Source organism: Rhinoderma darwinii, chromosome 3 (assembly GCF_050947455.1).
Source record: "Rhinoderma darwinii isolate aRhiDar2 chromosome 3, aRhiDar2.hap1, whole genome shotgun sequence".
Taxonomy (NCBI): Eukaryota; Metazoa; Chordata; class Amphibia; order Anura; family Rhinodermatidae; genus Rhinoderma; species Rhinoderma darwinii.
In genome coordinates, this window is record NC_134689.1 from 276041846 (window position 1) to 276061890 (window position 20045).

The 20045-nt window shown below is 43.7% G+C and overlaps 1 protein-coding gene across 3 annotated transcripts in view; it reads right to left on the minus strand.

Annotated features, from left to right (window-relative positions):
• The window catches only part of TCF12 (transcription factor 12), a 187194-nt gene that overhangs the window by 109225 nt on the left and 57924 nt on the right, over nucleotides 1-20045 (minus strand). For all 3 annotated transcript variants that reach the window (XM_075857958.1, XM_075857957.1, XM_075857956.1), the window contains exon 5: nucleotides 7067-7169. In XM_075857958.1, the coding sequence (XP_075714073.1) occupies nucleotides 7067-7169 (103 nt within the window). The remainder of the gene's footprint in view (nucleotides 1-7066; nucleotides 7170-20045) is intronic.

Here is a 20045-nt window from a genome sequence, read left to right on the forward strand (position 1 = left end):
TATGCTGGACTTGGCTCATTTGTGTAGTCAGCCATATACAAAGTAATCCCTGCATCACAGATTCTCTGTATAATATATTTGTAGAAAACGGCCGCAGTAGGAGCAATAGACTCCAAATGGGTCTATTCAAACGGCCGATATTTTGACGGCCCGGTAGACTGGGCCATCAGAAAATGAAGCATGCCCTATTTTTGGCCGTTCTCCCGGCCGCATGGCTTCCAATGGCTCTTTGGGGCCGTGTAAAGCACGGCTGTCACTTGGATGTGATCCGAGTGACGGCCGAGCTTTCTGACGCTTGTTCGCTCAATTCTCCATCTCACAATGCAAAGTGCATGTGAGGAGGGGGGTATTATTTTTTTGCTCCCTGTAGGAGCGGAATCCCCAATACCCGGCCACAGCATTGCCGAAGCTGTGGCCGGGGATTCCACTCCAGGAGAAGTCCCTAACTTCACGATCTATATATGGACAGTCACGTCAGGGACTTCTCCTGCCGCGGTCCCCTACTCCTGAAACTGAATCCCCGGCGCTGTGGCCGGTGTTTCCGCTCCAAGAGAAGTCCCTGACTTCACTCTCCATATATGGACACCGTGACGTCAGGGACTTCTGAAGTGGAATCCCCGGCGCTGTGGCCGGTCATTCCGATCCAGGAGAAGTCCCTGAGTTCACTCTCCATATATGGACATTGAAGTCAGACGGTCCCCTACATTGGTGCGATCTACAGGAAGCTAGGGGGTGCCATATATGGGGAGGTTATGTAAAAGGGTACTGTGTAGAACTACCTACAGGGGGCTGTGTGGCATTACCTACTAGGGGGGGCTGTGTGGCATTACCGACTAGGGAAGATGTGTGGCATTACCTACTAGGGGGGGCTGTGTGGCATTACCTACTAGGGGGGTTGTGTGGCATTACCTACTAGGGGGCGCTGTGTGGCACTACCTACTAGGGGGCGCTGTGTGGCACTACCTACTAGGGGGGGCTGTGTGGCACTACCTACTAGGGGGGCTGTGTGGCACTACCTACAAGGGGGGCTGTGTGGCACTACCTACAAGGGGGGCTGTGTGGCACTACCTACAAGGGGGGCTGTGTGGCACTACCTACAAGGGGGGCTGTGTGGCACTACCTACAAGGGGGGCTGTGTGGCACAACCTACAAGGGGGGCTGTGTGGCACAACCTACAAGGGGGGCTGTGTGGCACAACCTACAAGGGGGGCTGTGTGGCACTACCTACAAGGGGGGCTGTGTGGCACTACCTACAAGGGGGGCTGTGTGGCACTACCTACAAGGGGGGCTGTGTGGCACTACCTACAAGGGGGGCTGTGTGGCACTACCTACAAGGGGGGCTGTGTGGCACTACCTACAAGGGGGGCTGTGTGGCACTACCTACAAGGGGGGCTGTGTGGCACTACCTACAAGGGGGGCTGTGTGGCACTACCTACAAGGGGGGCTGTGTGGCACTACCTACAAGGGGGGCTGTGTGGCACTACCTACAAGGGGGGCTGTGTGGCACTACCTACAAGGGGGGCTGTGTGGCACTACCTACAAGGGGGGCTGTGTGGCACTACCTACAAGGGGGGCTGTGTGGCACTACCTACAAGGGGGGCTGTGTGGCACTACCTACAAGGGGGGCTGTGTGGCACTACCTACAAGGGGGGCTGTGTGGCACTACCTACAAGGGGGGCTGTGTGGCACTACCTACAAGGGGGGCTGTGTGGCACTACCTACAAGGGGGGCTGTGTGGCACTACCTACAAGGGGGGCTGTGTGGCACTACCTACAAGGGGGGCTGTGTGGCACTACCTACAAGGGGGGCTGTGTGGCACTACCTACAAGGGGGGGCTGTGTGGCACTACCTACAAGGGGGGCTGTGTGGCACTACCTACAAGGGGGGCTGTGTGGCACTACCTACAAGGGGGGCTGTGTGGCACTACCTACAAGGGGGGCTGTGTGGCACTACCTACAAGGGGGGCTGTGTGGCACTACCTACAAGGGGGGCTGTGTGGCACTACCTACAAGGGGGGCTGTGTGGCACTACCTACAGGGGGGCCATGGCAGTATCTACAGAGGGCAGTGTGTGGCAGTATCTACAGAGGGCAGTATCTACAGAGGGCAGTGTATGGCATTTACAGAGGGAAGTGTGTGGCAAAAAATGTACAAATGAAATTCATCCCTTTTTAAAATCGACACGGAAAAAAACCAGATGCAAAACAGGTCAAAATCGTCCGTTAAAAAACACGGCCCAAAATGGAACAAATGCAAAACGTACCATAATGGCCGTTTTTATCGGCCGAAACTCGGACTGTGTCGTGTGAATAGAGCCTTATGTTCACACTGAGTTTTTTGTAGGCAGAAAATTCTGCCTGGAAAAATAAGCTCTGTTTTTTTTGAAGAAGTTTTGTACAACTGGCGTTTTTTGACGCGTTTTTTACCTATTTCTTCAACAGGCAAGGGGAAAAACCATTTGCTTTTTTCTGCTCGCGGGAAGAAAAAAAAACGCCTCCACCTCCCATTGAAAACAATGGGAGGCAATTTCAACCGTTTTTTTGCAGAGGTTTTTGCCATGGTTTCCGTGGCAAAAAACGTGTAAAAAAACCTCAGTGTTGACAGGGAATTAGGCTGCCATTAGACACAAATAATAAACATTATAAGTTTGTATACAAATATCGTAAACATGAAAAGGCAGGACTGCATAAGGCCCTGTTCACACAGAGTTTTTTGGCGCGGAAACCGCTCCTCAAAAATAGTCTAAAAAAGCCTGAAAATGGCCATCATTGATTTCGATGGGAGTCGGAGGCGGTTTTTTACCGCGATCGGAAAAACCGCCCCGCGGTAAAAAGAAGTGACATGACCTATCTTGAGGCGGTTTCCGCCTCCAAAACCCCATTTCAATCAGTGGGAGAAGGAAAAAAAAACGCCTCGACGAGTGTTTTGTCAAACCACTGTGCAAAAAACACCTGGAGCAGATTTTGCAGGAGGAATTTTCCTCCTGCAAAAAACACAATGTGAACTAGCCCTAACACCTCCACTACCCGATAACTGTATCAATATAAAACCCACGCATGAGGTTTTCACTACAGCATGTTTTTCCCACCGAAACCGAAGTTGTCAGTAAAGGTCCGTTCACACTCGACAATTATTGTCATAATTTGCCAGTTTCCACGAGATTGTAACGATAACTGGAAAGTGCGAATGAAGGAAAAGCGGTTCACAGTTCATCTTTGATGGTTTGTAGCAACATTTACACATGGCATTGCTGCCTAGTACACGACTCTCGCAAGAGCAGTTTCTAGACAACAATGACGCTCCTGTCCTGGGGGAAAGGAATATACCCCCCCCCCCCCCCGCATCAGTCAGCTGTGAGGACCGTATGGATCAAAATCTCCATCGGCCACAATTTGTCGAACAACCGATCATCTATCGTTGGCCCAAGAATAATGGTGGTGTGTGAACGGGCCTCAATGCAAAGTGCACACTACAAATTGTCCTCTGCAGTAAAACACTGTGGCAAAACCCATGAAATGATAAAAATCGAAATCGTTTGAGGATAGTAACAAAATAATATAATAATAATGCAACGCAAGGCATTACCCCACCTAATAATCTTTAGTCTAACCCATTTATTTCTGCTGCAACTTTTGTAATAGGATTCAAAAATATGTCACGAATACACCTTTTTATATAGAAGTATTATCGTTGACAGCTTATTTTTCAGATAACGTTATCCTAGGATTATCTATGGAACAAGCCTCCAAGTCCATTACCAATCCCAATTGTTCAGCTATTTTGTTTCAATTTGGTTTTTGTATCGGATGTATAAAACATCCACAAACTACTGTAAATTATGCTGGTTGTGTACTTCAGAGTATGTCAGCAGACACTGCAACGTTCCAATATTACTTTTCTAAACAACATTTTAAAAAAAAAAAAAAAAAGAAGGATTAAGAAAATATAGACAAAGCAGAAAGATTTCCAGAAGAAATTGCCGACCACCAGGATTTGGATTTAGCTAATCCACTTAGATTACCATGGCAGTGTCTTAAAAGGACAATACAAAGATAGCAAAAATAGGTCACACAGGCAACAATATAATACCTCACATTATGAACAAGTCACAAAGGATTCTGAATACAAACTCATATGTAGCAACATGCCAAATTGTAACACTAAATCGATGACTAAAATTAGGAAAAAAAATTTTTAAAAATTAAAAAAAAAAAAAAAAAAAAAAAGAGTTGAGAGTGCTGTATGCTTCAATGAAAGACAGTTTTCCAGCATTACATACAATACCAACATAGCTATATTATTGGATTGCTTTTTCTTGTCATTTATGCACTTCTTTTAGTGCAGTCTATACATTTTACCTTATTGTTGAACGGTTTATTGCAGCTTGACAATTTACAGCCACATGACAATGATCATCTTGATCATCAAGACATCTTAAGCATTCTTGTTTTATACTAGAAAACTGGCCGCATCATACTGGACTCGATCACACGCTAGCCAAGACGACTTATCCACTGTGCTATATTCTACAGACAACTCTTTGAGGGCAGAAATGAGATTTTCCAATAGCTGAAATCCTCTATTTCAAGAAAAAACTCAAAATCCTAAAATACATCTCTTACCTCCCAAATATATTATGTTACAATAGCTACAAATGTAAAGCTTCACTTTAATTTCTCCATATTGAAGTATTTACACACTGCAGTAATCTGCCACAAATATCTATAATGGTAAGTGGCCAGTAAAGTAGAAAGTTTAAGGCTACATTCAGTGTAGTGAACCTCGGAGGTGAAAAACTGCACCCATGTGGGGCGCGTTGTCCTGAATACTCCATAGACTAGAGTCAACGGAGGGATGTGTGACATACAGAAAAATAGGACATGTCCTATTTTTTCACAGACCCTTCACACGCTCCGTTGAAACAACGGTGGTGTAATGATGGGGGTAAGGAAACAGACAAATGAGCCCTAATCTACCCGCCACTCAGTCCCTGCCTACTTGCAACGACCCGCCCTAGGCGACGGGGTACAACTGGGCGACGGTCCCTACGCTCAATAAGTGCACGACAGACAAACAGACAAGGGTACACAGAAGCCAGGGAAAAGGGGCAGTTGCCCACGGCAACACCATGAGCAACAAGAGTGGTAAACAAGCCGAGTCAAACCAGGAGTATACGAGGTACCAAACGCAGAGCAGGAGAGTAGTGAACAAGCCGAGTCAAACCAGGAGTGTACGAGGTACCCAAACGCAGAGCAGGCGAGTAGTCAGTAAGCCAGGGTCAGTATGAAGCAAGGTCAAATAGTTCAAGAAGCTGCAGCAGGGCCAGGAAACCAAACGAGAAGAATCACAAGCAAGAAGGAACAGGAAAGGCAGGTATAAATAGACAGAGGGCGGGAGCTAGCTCCGTCTGGCCAGGCTGTGATAGGCTCTCCCACTCCTAAGCCTGCCATCCTGAGTGGTGGAAGATGGAGTCAGTCTCACAGACATAGAAGCAGGTGCAGACTAATTACCCATGGGCGTAGATACAGAAGCTGTGCCTGTCAGATCCTTAACAGGTGGTGTGAACCATCCCATTGAAGTACATGAGTCCGTGTGACGGACGTTGTTTTAACGGCCGTCACACGGACTACATATACGCTCGTCTGAATGACCCCTTAGAAGAAGAAAATAAACAAATGCAAGGAAAACAAAAAGTTGTAGACTACATTATTTTAATACAAAAATATACTACACTTGAATATAACAAAACCAATTTTATTTCATTTTGTTCAGATTGAATAAAAGTCAAAATGGGCAATTCCTGAAACACAAATACTGATCTTAAAGAGAACCGGTCACCTTACAACTACATAAAATATTCTTTTTTTTCCCTTTAGGTAACACAAACAGAGTTTACAAATACAATTGCTACCATAATTTTGGGCTCAGAGAAGAAGTAGTAATTGTCCTACCCAGCTTTTTCTGTAGTGCACGCTGTGGCATGACAGACCAGGAATAAATGCAAAATAGGGAGAATCTCACTTTTAAGCCACTTTCACATGACAGGATTTTTTAGCCAAAGTCAGAAGAGGATCCAGCAGGAAGGAGAAATTCTTCTCTTATATTTCCCATTCCTTTTGAATCCACTTCTGGCTTTTGCTAAAAAAAACGAAATGATAAACTGCCACAAAAACTGCACTGTTTTTCAAACATGCAGGCGGCCGGTCGTGCCCGTAATCGCGGGCCGGGATTACAGGCACAGCCGTGTGCATGGGGCCTAAAGGAGTGTTCCTCAAAATTAACATTAATGACATATCAATTTGATATGCAATACACATCTGATCAGTGGGGATCTGACCTCAGAGACCCCACTTATATGGAGATGCCCAGCCCATGGGAAAAGAAAGTGTGCCCCTTTCTTAGAGCCCCAACAATCAGACATTTAGGAGATATTACTGGCCAGGATTCTTATATTAGAGACTCGCTATTGTATACAAAAATACAAAAGGTTCGTACTTTGTATAAAAAATAATAAAAAAAATAAAAACGTAGAAAAAAAAAACCTTAAATACTTTTTCTTAAAAAAACACAGCCCTTGAAATGTGCACAAAACAAAATTAAAAAGGTTATTTCTAAAGGGAACCTGTCAGCGGATTTTAGGGCGCTAAACCACCAGAATGTCGTTATACTGTTGGAGTTTAGCATCCCAAACAACGTCCGCTTCAGCATTTAGTCTAAAACAAAGTTATAATACAGCGTGCGCTATATGTAAATGACTAGAGCAGAGTCCTGGTCCAGGACTACCGACCTTGGCCTTATCTGAGCATGTGCAGGATGCCGTTGGACTCCACTCCTGACTCTTCTCTGGTTATTTACATACAGCACACGCTTAGACAAAATGCTAAAATGGACAGTTTTGAGAGGGGCATGTAGAACGACAAGCTGGTGGTTCAGTGACCTAAAATCTAGTGACAGCTTCCCTTTGAGACATATTTTGTGCAGTCCAGGGGATGAGTCAGACAAGGAATGGTAAATGTCTTGAAAGAAAAGAGGCTTTTAGGGGCTGCTTACAAGCATTACCTACTTACCCATCAGATTTGAGTTCATGAAAGGTGTCGGGGACAATCCTTCATGGGGCCCTAATCGACTGTCATTCAAGTGTTCAGCATAATGAGGGCTGTCTGCAAAACCCTAGGGAAGAGAGAGAAAAGTATTAAGCAGATTATGTGACAGTCTTGCTAATTGCGTGTGAGGACACTCTTAAATCATGTACGGTTTTAATAGGCCGTTGTGAGATATATATATATACACACACACACACACACACACACACACACACACACACACACACACACACACACACACACAAATTTCGTTTATATGCATTACCTTACTAGATTTTCTGCATAACACCGAATACTCAATAAAAATAATCATATTTTTGTAGAATATGAAAACAAGCAATTGCGGCACGGACTCGCCCATAGAAGTCTATGAACGCTTCCGCAATTGCAGATCCGTATTTGCGGACAGTAAATGTAGCTTTTTTATTGTTATCTAATAATATGTTAAACATTGCTCCTAGCACTACATATGCCAATAGTAAAGTAACACTTCCACTTATTGCCTAAGATATCAGAATGTCTGTTTCAAGCTGTCAGACAGCCGAGGTATGGCTTTGTTCACATCTGCGTCAGCGCACCGTTCTGCATTCCGTTGGAACGGAACCCTGACTGAAACAAACGGAAAACATAGGTTTCCGTTTGCATCACCATTGATTTTAATGGTAACAGATCCGGTGCAAATGGTTTCCGTTGGTCTTAGTTGTGCAAGGGTTCCGTCGTTTTAACGGAAGCTATACTGTAGTCGACTGTGCTATTCATTCCATCAAAACTATGGAACCCTTGTACAACTGAGACAAACGGAAACCATTTGCAACGGATCCTTCCCCATTTCAGTCAGGGTTCCGTTCTGACGGAAATCTCCAATGGAACGCCAGAACGGAGCCCTGACGCAGATGTGAACGAAGCCTAATGTGTCAATTCATGACGGACTGGCTGGTCATGCTTCTTTAAACCCGGTGAACATGACCCACCATAGATTACCATACAGCTTAGACTGTGTTGTTACAGTATCTCAAAAATTTCCACTAAGCAGGGACAAAACTTACATTGAACGCCTCTTAATAAATTTGTAGTATTTTTTGCAGTCCGTGCACCAGAAAAGGCAATGGAGGCCAGCTGCGAGCTAGTGTAAATTTCCTCTATAATAATTATAGTAAATGTGTGAGGTCGGCAATGGTCCCGCCATCCCCTTTTGCTGAGCTCCGCACACTTTTTGCTAAAGCGCAATAAATCTACAGAAATGCAACAAAAAAAAACGCATTTTATTTACGCTATTGCATCTTTTGATGCATTTGAAACTTTATTTATGGCAGAAAACTGGTAAAGTCCCCCCTCATCTTTCACAGGGCTTTATTGTATATGATCACCCAATTGATTAATTCTATTAACTTCCGTAAGTGTATACCATAGTACCAGGCAACAGAAAACAAGTTTCATTTTAAATTTTTTTTAAAAGCAAAGGGAAAGAGTAAAGTAAATATACTTGGGGTAACCGGTTGCTGAGTACCTGTAGTTCCTGCAGGCTCAATGGGGGTTCAACAAATGCATCGACATGTTGGGCCCTCCAGAGTTGGACCTGCTTTTGGCACCGGTTCCCTGTTCTGGATAAGGCAGGCCATATTTTGACGCTCTTAAAGGCGGTTTCCAGCTAACAAAAATAGATGGCCTATCCTCAGGATAGGCTATCAATAGCTGATGGGTCGGGGTCCAACTCCCGGCCGGGACCCCCGCTGATCAGCTATTTTGGAGGAGCAGCAGCGATTGTACGAGCGCTGCTTCGCCTTCATTTCTTCTTGCTTACTGTGAATCTTCGACATGCAATTAGCAGTTATTACAAGTATTGAAGCCTTTTCTCCCATTGGAGTGAATGGGAAAAGAAGGCTGCAATACTTGTGAATCGCCACTAAATGTGTGATGAACATTCACAGTGAGAAAGAAGAAATGAAGGGTGCCGAGAAGCCACGATTTTATGTTTCCGTGATTATACTGTATAATCATTGTGAAACACAGAGTGACTCTGGATGTTTAATGGGGTGCAGAATGTCTCATCCAATCAAACCAGGAACAATTATTTATTTAAGAGTTCACATATTTCTACTTTCATCAGTAAAGGAAACCTATTGAGGTACAAATTGAATCTTCCACTCAAGCCGGGCTGTGGAATGGAGGTCAGTTTTGGGTGGAGTTGGAGTCGGTAAAAATTTCCCAAATACGGTTTCAAAATAAAAAATATAAAACATTATATATTATTAATATTGTATTAATTTATTAAATGAATAGCTTTTACATATTTACTTTAATAAATTATGAAAATGTTGAGATTTTCATCATATACTTATATTCTATCAACATAAGGCCCCGATTTATCAAAAAACAGTGATAACTAGGGTGTTCTAGCAGCGAAAAATAGGTTATAACCTCTCTGTGCTCTCTTCTCCCTAAGGGCTTACTCAGACGAAAGAGTGTAAACTCGACGTGAAAAACTACCGCGTGGGACTCGTTTTCACTGAGTCCTCATAGACGAGTCTATTGAGGGATCCGTGAAAACTAATAGGACATGTCCTATTTTTTCACAGGCTCTTTACACGGTCCGTTAAAACATTGAATTGCATGGGTCCGTGTGCTGTCCGTTTTTTTAACGGAAAGCACACAGACGTATAATACACTCATCTGAATAAGCCCTTAGACCAAGTATCTTTACACTGCTGCTCCAAGGCCCTTCGTTAAAAAGTCAGAATTTATCCTCTTCCTCTTCAGCACTCAGACAAACCCGCTCAGCTGGCATGGCGAAACTACACTGCATCCACACTAGGCTCAGAATGAGCGGACGCTGTAATTCTCCGCTCTCCAAGCTTGGTCGTCTGGAAAACGGTCTCCCTCACAACCAAGAACACTACAGAGTACTTAGTGACGCTGCACACCGATGAACAAAAGAACAGGAGGGAGAATGGCCACACCGACACAGAATGGGAGAAGAAAGACAGAAAATGAATAAAAAGTGAAGGACACAAAAAGGCTGACAGACACATACACAGGGGAAGACACACAAAACTGTCACACGTCCCCTCTGTGACTGGATGTCCGCCACTAAATCCACCTTACAAGTTTTCAACGGTGTCAGCATCCAGAGACTGCAAACAAAGTTGAAAACGGTGCCACCAACAGGGGGCCCGATGCAGGTGCAGCTTTTGCCCAATGGTTGAATCAGCCCTGCCTGGGCATGCCTGCAGGAAGAGCGTATTAAAGGCAAGTATAGCAGATACACTTTTAAAATGTTTCGTTTACTCCCATTCAGACTTGCACCTGACATGTACAGTGCCTTGAAAAAGTATTCACCCCCCTCCACTCTCCTCCCGTTTTGGTGTTTTTCCCTATTTTGTTGCATTACAACCTGTAATTAAAATGGATGTTTAATTGATTTTATGTAATGGAACTGACAAAATAGTCCAAATTGTTACAGTGGAATGAAAAAAAAAATTCCTAGTTTAAAATAATAAATAAAAATACTAAAAACTAAACCGTTGTGAGTACATATGTATTCACCCCCTTTTCTATGAAACCTCAAAATAAGATCTGGTTAAACAATTTAAAGGGGGTTATCCATTATTTTTAAAATTGATGGAACAAAGCTGCAATACTTCGTACAGCCAATACGAAAATAACGGCGTGTGAAGTACAAACCGGAATAAAACCTATTTAAACAATGATGGGCCTGCAGCGCTTGTACGAGCACAGCGACCCCTTCAAACAGACGATAAACGGGGTGCCCAGAGTTGGAACCCCACCGATCTAATATTGATGGTCTATACTAAGGATAGGCCATCTATTTTAAAAGCCCAGATAACCCCTTTAACTTCAGAAATCACATAATTAGTTGAAAAAGGTCCCACCTGTGTGCACTCAAAGTGTCACATGATGTCAGTATGAATACACCTGTTCTGAAAGGCTACACCACCACTAAGGCGGGATTCACACGACCGGGTCGTTCCCGAGCCCGAGTGTCGGCCGGTAAAATCGGCCATTTTGCCCGGCCGGTTTGCATAAAGTTATGCATCCGTGCCGGGCCGGGCAGATCCGGACAGTGACATCAGCGGCAGCTCCTGAAGGGGAATCCCCATGTGTTCGGGGATTCCGCTTCAGGAGTTTCCCCTGATGTCACTGCCCAGATATGGACAGAGACATCAAGCGCTCTGTCCAGGAGCGGAATCCCCGAAAACACGGGGATTCCGCTCCTTCAAGGAGCTAAAGTGCGGCTAGCACATAGCAGAGCGGGGAGATACCTCCCCGCTCTGCTATAGTGGCGTCGCTACAGTAGTAGCAGCCGCAGCAGCAGCAACTGCTGCTACTAGTGGCGCCATCGAAGGTGTCGCCGAGCCAGGGTGCTTTTAACAAGCAGGGGAAGGGAGCCAGCTCAGCGCTCCCTCCACCTGCTGTACACCCCGGCCCTGCAACACAGTGTACAGCGATGCCATTCGTCAGAATGGCATCAACTCCTCCTCCTCACATGCACTCTGCGCTGTGAGGAGGAGGAGATAGAGCGCAAGCGCCGGGAAACCCGGCCATCACTCGGAACACATTCCAGTGATGGCCGTGTAATACCCGGCCCCATAGACCCGGGCGAAGATAGAGCATGTCCCGGCCGTCAAAAAATCGGTCGTGTGAATAGCCCCATTAGGGGTCTATCATTCCTAATGCAGCCGGGTGCCGGCCGATTTATGAACGGCCGGCACACGGCCGGGAAACCCTGCCGTGTAAATGAGGCCTAAGCAACAACATGAAGACCACAGAGCTCTCCAAACAGGCCAGAGACAAAGTTGTGGAGAAGTATAGATCAGGGTTGGGTCATAAAGAAAACGTATCCCAAACTCTGAACATCCCACTGAGCATCGTTAAATTCATTAGAACACAATGGAAAAAATATGGCACAACTGCAAACCTGACAAGAGAAGGCTTCCCCCCCACCAAAACTCACAGATCAGACATGAAGGGTATTAACCCCTTAAAGAGGCTCTGTCACCAGATTTTGCAACCCCTATGTGCTATTGCAGCAGATCGGCGCTACAATGTAGATAAGAGTAACGTTTTTATTTTTAAAAAACGAGCATTTTTGGCCAAGTTATGACCATTTTTGTATTTATGCAAATGAGGCTTGCAAAAGTACAACTGGGCGTGTTGAAAAGTAAAAGTACAACTGGGCGTGTATTATGTGCGTACATCGGGGCGTTTTTACTTCTTTTACTAGCTGGACGCTCTGACGAGAAGTATCATCCACTTCTCTTCAGAACGCCCAGCTTCTGGCAGATCACGCTGTGACGTCACTTCCCCAGGTCCTGCATCGTGTCAGACGAGCGAGGACACATCGGCACCAGAGGCTACAGTTGATTCTGCAGCAGCATCAGCGTTTGCAGGTAAGTAGCTACATCGACTTACCTGCAAACGCCGATGCTGCTGCAGAATCATCTGTAGCCTCTGGTGCCGATGTGTCCTCGCTCGTCCGACACCATGCAGGACCTGTGAGTGACGTCACAGCGTGATCTCTCGAGAACACGCTGTCTGCACTGCCAGAAGCTGGGCGTTCTGAAGAGAAGTAGATGATACTTCTCGTCAGAGCGTCCAGCTAGTAAAAGAAGTAAAAACGCCCCGATGTACGCACATAATACACGCCCACTTGGACTTTTACTTTTCAACACGCCCAGTTGTACTTTTGCAAGCCTCATTTGCATAAATACAAAAATGGTCATAACTTGGCCAAAAATGCTCGTTTTTTTAAAATAAAAACGTTACTGTAATCTACATTGCAGCGCCTATCTGCTGCAATAGCAGATAGGGGTTGCAAAATCTGGTGACAGAGCCTCTTTAAGGGGTTAAGTTTGGGCCTTAAGGCTCAGAGCCCATTTTTCAAATCGGACTTATTTCACTTTATGTGGTAAGAACGTCGGAATGCTTAAACCTATCCAAGCGATTCTGAGAATGTTTTCTCGTGACACATTGGGCTTCATGTTCGTGGTAAAATTTGGTCGATATATTCAGTGTTTATTGGTGAAAAATTGCAAAATTGAGAGAAAATTTAGAAAAAATAGCATTTTTCAGAATTTAAATGTATCTGCTTGTAAAACAGACGGTTATACCACCAAAAATAGTTACTAGTTCACATTTCCCATATGTCTACTTTAGATTGGCATAGTTTTTTGAACATTCTTTTATTTTTCTTGGACGTTACAAGGCTTAGAACATAAACCGCAAATTCTCATATTTTTAAGAAAATTTCAAAAGCCTTTTTTTTAAGGTACCTATTCAGTTCTGAAGTGGCTTTGAGGGGTCTATGTATTAGACACCCCCATAAAACACCCCATTTTAAAAACTAGACCCCTCAAAGTATTCAAAACAGCATCTAGAAAGTTTTTTAACCCTTCAGGCATTTCACAGGAATTAAAGCAAAGTGGAGGTGAAATTTGCAAATTAAATTTTTCTTGCTGAATTTCAATTGAATTCAATTTTTTTTCTGTAACACAGAAGGTTTTACCAGAGAAACACTACTAAATATGTATTGTCCAGATTCTGCAGTTTTTAGAAATGTCCCACATGTGCCTCTACTGCGCTCGTGGAATAAAACACAAGCCCTAGAAGCAAAGAAGCACCTAGTGCATTTTGAGGCCTCATTTTTATTAGAATATATTTTCGGCAGCATGCCAGGTTTGAAAAGGTGTGGAGGTGCCAAACAGTAGGAATCCCCCAATAGTGACCCCATTTTGGAAACTACACCCCTCAAGGAAGTCATTTATGGTTGTTGTTACCATTTTGACCGCACAGTTTTTTCACAGCACCTATTTGAATTGGGCTGTGAAATGAAAACAATGAAATTTTTTCCAATAAGATGTCATTTGTGATCAAAATTTCTTATTTTCAAAGGAAACAAAATACCCAATTTTGTTGCCCAATTTCTCCTGAGTGCAGCAATACCCCATTTGTGGCGATAAACTGCCGTTTGGGCCCATGGGAGGCCTCAGAAGGGAAGGAGCGATGTGTGTTCTTTGGAGTGCAGATTTTGCTGGTTTGGTTTTCGGGTGCCATGTCGCATTTGCAGAGCCCCAGAGGTATCAAAGCAATGGAAACCCACCAGAAGTGACTCCATTTTGGAAACTACACCCCTCAAGGAATTCATTTATGGGTGTTGTGACCATTTTGACCCCATAGTTTTTTCACAGAACTTATTTGAATTGGGCTGGGAATTAAAACACAATTTTTTCCAATAATATGTAGTTTTGGCTGAAAATTTCTTATTTTCACAAGAAACAAAATACCCCATTCTGTTGCGCAATTTGTTCTGAGTGCCGCAATACCCCATTTGTGATGATAAACTGCGGTTTGGGCCCATGGGATTTGGCCTACTGGGGATTTTCAGGTGCGTAGTCATGTATGCAGAAGCCCCTGAGGTACCAGTACAGTTGAAACCCGCAAGAAGTGACCCCGTTTTAAAAACTACACCCTTAAGGCATTCATCTAGAGGTGTAGTGAGCATTTTGACCGGACACATACACCCCACAAACTGTAATGTGGGTTCTCCTGGGTATGGCAATACGCTCAATGTGGCTGTTATCAGCTGACTGTGCACGCAGCAGGGCCCAGAGGGGAAAGACGAGGGGGGGGGGGATAAGCTGTGCGGAGTACATCAGGGTAAGTAAAATTGGGGTAAATTATAAACCAAGGGATGTATGATAAATTTTAAAACACTCTTTCATACAGAGCTCTGATTTTTCGGGACACATGTCACATTGATATATTGTGTCCTCCCTTATCCCCCTCTTATAGCAGACTTTGCACCTCTTTTGACTTTTTCCCTTCTTGCCATTTTGGGGAACTTCTCCTGGAAAGTGTTGCCCTGGTACGATGCGTGTGGCCTCGCTTCCAGAAGTACAGGGTGCCCCCCCCCCCCCTTCTTGGTCCCTAAAGATTAGGTTCTTGATAATCACCTCTTGAAATTCCAGGAAAGTTCCCCTCTGGCCTGCACATCGACATAGCACAATGCCATCTGTATGAGGTGCCCGGCCAGCTTCTTATACCACACTGCATGGCGCGGTAGGGCTTCAGGATTTGATCTGACAAGTCCACCCCTCCCATGTACCTATTGTAGTCCAGGATGCAGTCTGGTTTCTGTACTGGTACATCGTACTGTTACATGGGTACTGGTGTGACATCTCTCTTGTCCTTGTACTTGACACACAATATGTTGCTGCTAGATTGTGCCCTGCTCTCACCCATTCTTGTTTGCCCAAGCAGAGTCTTAGGGAGGCCTCTCAGATTTCTTCTAGCAGTGCCGCATGCCGCAGTACTTCTGGAAGCGAGGCAGTTGAAGAGTGGGACGCTGGTATAAATATTATCCAGGTAGAGGTGGTAAGCCTGGTCCAGCAGTGGGTGCACCAAATCCCACACAATTTTTGCATTAACTCCCAGTAAGGGGGGGGCATTCTGGTGTCCTTCCCTTCATATATCCTAAACCTGTAGGTATACCCTGATGCACTCTCGCACAGCTTATACATCTTCACGCCATACCTTGCCCTCCGACCCAGCAGGTACTGTCAGAATTGAAGCCTCCCTTTAAAATGTACCAAGGACTCATCAATAGAAATACACTTCTCGGGGGTGTATGCTTGGGAAAACCGGGCACTGAAACGGTCTAATAGGGGTCTCCGTTTATACAAACGGTCAAAACTGGGGTCATCTCGGGGTGGGCACGGCTCATTATCAGTATAATGTAAGAAGCAAAGTATTGCCTAATTTATTTATTTTTTTAGGTTACAGTTCAGTTCTGAAGTTGCTTTGAGGGGCCCATATATTAGAAACCCCTAACACCCCATTTTAGAAACTAGACCCCTCAAAGTATTCACAACAGCATTTAGAAAGTTTATGAACCCTTTAGGTGTTTCACAGAAATTTAGAGCAAAGTAGAGGTGAAATTTCCATTTTTTTTTTGTCAGTAAATCCTCTTTATACAATTTTTTTTATAACACAAAAAGTTTTCCAGAGAAACGCAACTTAATACGTATTGCCCAGATTCTGCAGTTTTGAGAAATATCCCACATGTGGCCCTAGTGCGGTAATGGACTGAAGCACCGGCCTCCGAAGCAAAGGAGCACCTAGTGGATTTTGAGGCCTCTTTTTCATTAGGCACCATGTCCGGTTTGAAGAGGTCTTGTGGTGCCAAAACAGTGGAAACCCCCCCAAAAGTGACCCCATTTTGGAAACTAGACCCCTTGAGAAATTCATTGTAGTTTTCATGGGGTGCATGCGGCTTTTTGATCAGTTTTTATTCTATTTTTAAGTGGCGCGGTGACTAAAAAACAGCAATTCTACTATTGTTTTTTTATAGCGTTCACCGTGCTCTATAAATGACATATTCACTTTATTCTGCGGGGCGATACGATTACGGCGATACCAGATGTTTATAGTTTTTTTTTATGTCTTATGGCGTTTGCACAATAAAATACGTTTTGTAAACAATCATTCACTTTTTGTGTTACCTTATTCTAAGAGCCAGAACTTTTTTATTTTTCAATCAATAAAGCCGTGCGAGGACTTATTTTTTGCGTAACAAACTGTAGTTTCGATCAGTACCATTTTTAGGTACATGCGACTTTTTGATCTCTTTTTATTCCATTTTTTGGGAGGTGAAGTGACCAAACAATTGTGATTCTGGAACGGTTATTATTATTTTCTTTTACGGCGTTCACCGCGCGGGATAAATAACGAAATAGATTTGTAGTTCAGGCCGTTACGGACGCGGCGATACCAATTATGTATAGTTTATTTGTTTGTTTATATATTTTTATTAATAATAAAGGATTGATAAGGGAAAAGGGGGGATTTTTACTTTTATTACTTTTAAATCTTTTATTTTCTTATTTTTACACATCTTTTTTTAACTTTTCTTTAACTTTATTACTTTGTCCCATTAGGGGACTTGAGGGCAGGAGGCCCTGATCGCTATTCTAATACACTGCACTACATGCGTAGTGCAGTGTATCAGAGCTGTCAGCTACTCACTGACAGCAAGCATAGTGGGTCCTGACTTTGTCAGGACCCACTAGGCTTCCGTCTATGGCATAGCCGGACGCCATTGTTTGGTGTCCGGTTGCCATAGTCACCATCGCTGGCCGCTATCGTGTAGCAGGCCGGCGATGGCAGCTTAACCCCTAAAAAGCCGTGATCGCTATTGAACACGGCTTTTCAGGGGTTAATCAGCGGGGACACAGCAATCGGTCCCCGCTGTAGGAGCTGTGACAGCTGCTGTACGAGACAGCAGCTGTCACAGCTCCTGTATGTGTCGGGAGGACGGCCGAAATGGCCGTTACTCCCGAGACGTACTATTAGGTCATGGAGCGCGAACGCTATGGTTACCATGACCGAATAGTACGTCCAGGAGCGGGAAGGGGTTAATCAAAGATTCAACAAATGCACCAATGATAACACTAAAGGAACTCCAAAGATCCACGTCGGAGATGGAAGTATGGGAAATGCGACGTGTGGTGCAAACCCAACCCTTCCTATTACCCCAAAGATCACCATTCCCACAGGGAAGCATGATGGGGCCAGCGTTATACTGTAGTGATGCTTTTAATCGGCTGGGACTGAAACTGGTCCGGATTGAAGAAAAGATGTATGGCTGTAAATACAGGGTTAATCTTGAAGAAAACCTGTTTCAGTTTGCCAGAGATTTGACACTGGGACGGAGCTCCACCTTCCAGCAGGACAATGACCCTAAATATACCTCTAAAGCTACACTGGAGTGGTTTAAGGGGAAACATATAAATGTCTTTGATATGACTTTAAGACTGCTGTACAAAAAGCAACCCATCTAACTTGGAGTTGGAGATTTTTGTCCATTTTTCCAGGCAAAACTGCTCCGTGTCTAGATGTGCTCAGCTAATAGATACGTACCCTAAGAGACTTGAATCTGTAATAGCAGCAAAAGGTGGCTCCATAAAGTAGTGACATTCAGGGGGTAAATGCTTATTCACATTAAAGTTCTCTGCTTTTTGTCCTAATTATTGTTTGTGTCACAGTAAAAATTATTTTGCACATTCAAAGTGGTAGGCATGTTGTGTAAGTCAAATGGTACAAACCCCCCAGAAATCCATTTTAATTCAAGGTTGTATTGCAACAAAACAGGAAAAACGCCAAAGCACTTTTAAATGGACAGTACATTTTCAAACAACTTGTGCTAATCTAATGGTCTACCTGATATACAGAGCAGGGGAGATGGACTACACGAAGTGGAGGTGTGTCTCTTCACTGCTTTCCAATAGAAGTCTATGGAGAAGGGAGGGGGAAGCAAGAGGAGGGAGCAAAGAGAAAGACACAGACGCTGCCTAACAAGTATACGGAAAGGGAGGGGTAGAAAGAGAAGTGAGCAGGGGCAGATTGAGTCAGACACAGATAGGCTGCTCCTACAACTCTATGAAGGGGGAGCAGGAACAGAGTGAGAAAGACACACACAGTTGTGCTGGAGCTTCATGGTAAGTGTTATTTCTCACCCCAGTGCTGGATTATCGGCTACACAGATCATTACTGCAGTATAATCTCCTTAAAGCGGCTGTAGCTTGTATATATGTGATGGATAGAGATAGGAGAGCAGGATTCTCCTCTCCTATGTGTGCAATGTATAGAAGACATGATGGCTGTTAGGCTTCACCCACTCGCTCAGGGAAAACTGAGAATTAGAGATAAAGCCTGCAGAGGGGAAAACTGCTAAAAAATGCCATATACAAGTCATATAACGGCGAGAAATAGTGTTACTCATCATGTACACACATCTGAAAGCTTATGCTGAAAAGTCTTCTGAAAAGTTAGGTACACTTAGAGCTGCATAAAGTTATCTGTGGGCACACTTATCTTTTTTCTTACATTACCAACCACACATACCTTTATACACAGCAAACAGACAACCGGGCTTATTACACGTGAGCCATTTATGATGGTGTTGAAGCCAGGCAGTGAAAAATAGAGGAGTCATAGTCGGAATCTCGACTTATCGACTTCACAGTCCTGCATACAAGTGCTTTAAAAGTATAAAACAGACACACTCTCAGAGATACACAGTCTCAGACCAAAAATCAGATATTGAAAGGTAAGTAGAGAGAAAACACTTCTCAGTACTAGATCTTTTATTATTCTAGGCAGGAAGTAAAAGGTCAAGAATATTCCCATCATGCCTATGGTTTATACATGTAGCTTTCAGGGAGTGTTTGTAAAGCTCTGTTAATTCGTATCCTTGTTCAGAATGGGGTATTCCAAACACACCCTCTCTATTATAATGCACAGTTTGACACCTGAATACCAAAGGTATTTTAAACCTTAATGACCAAGCAATTTAAGATTTTCCATCGTCGCCGTCAAACAGCTATAACTTTTTATTTTTGCGTCGACATAGCTGTATAAGGACTTGTTTTTTTGCAGGACAAGTTGTATTTTATTTATTTTCTTAATAGCACCATTTTGGGGTACATAGAATTTGATTTATTAACTTTTATTAACTTTTTTTTTGGGGGCGGGGGAATATATAAAAAAAAAAACCAGCAATTTCGCCATACTTTTTGCGTCTTAAATCTACGCTGTTTACCTTGTGGTATAAATAAAATAACTTTATTCAGCAGGTCGTTGGGATTGCGGAGAGACCAAATTTATATGTTTTTTTTTATGTTTTACTACTTTTACATAGTAAAAACACTTTTTTTTTCTTAATTATTTGCTTGTGTTGCCATATTTTGAGAGCCATAACTTTTTTATTCTTCCACCGATGTAGCTGTATGAGGGCTTTTTTTGCGGGACGATGCGTAGTTTTTATTGATACCATTTTGGAGTACATGCAACTTTATGATCCTTTTTATTAAAGTTTTTTGAAGGCACGATGAACAGAAAACAGCAATTCTGGCATTATTTTTTACGG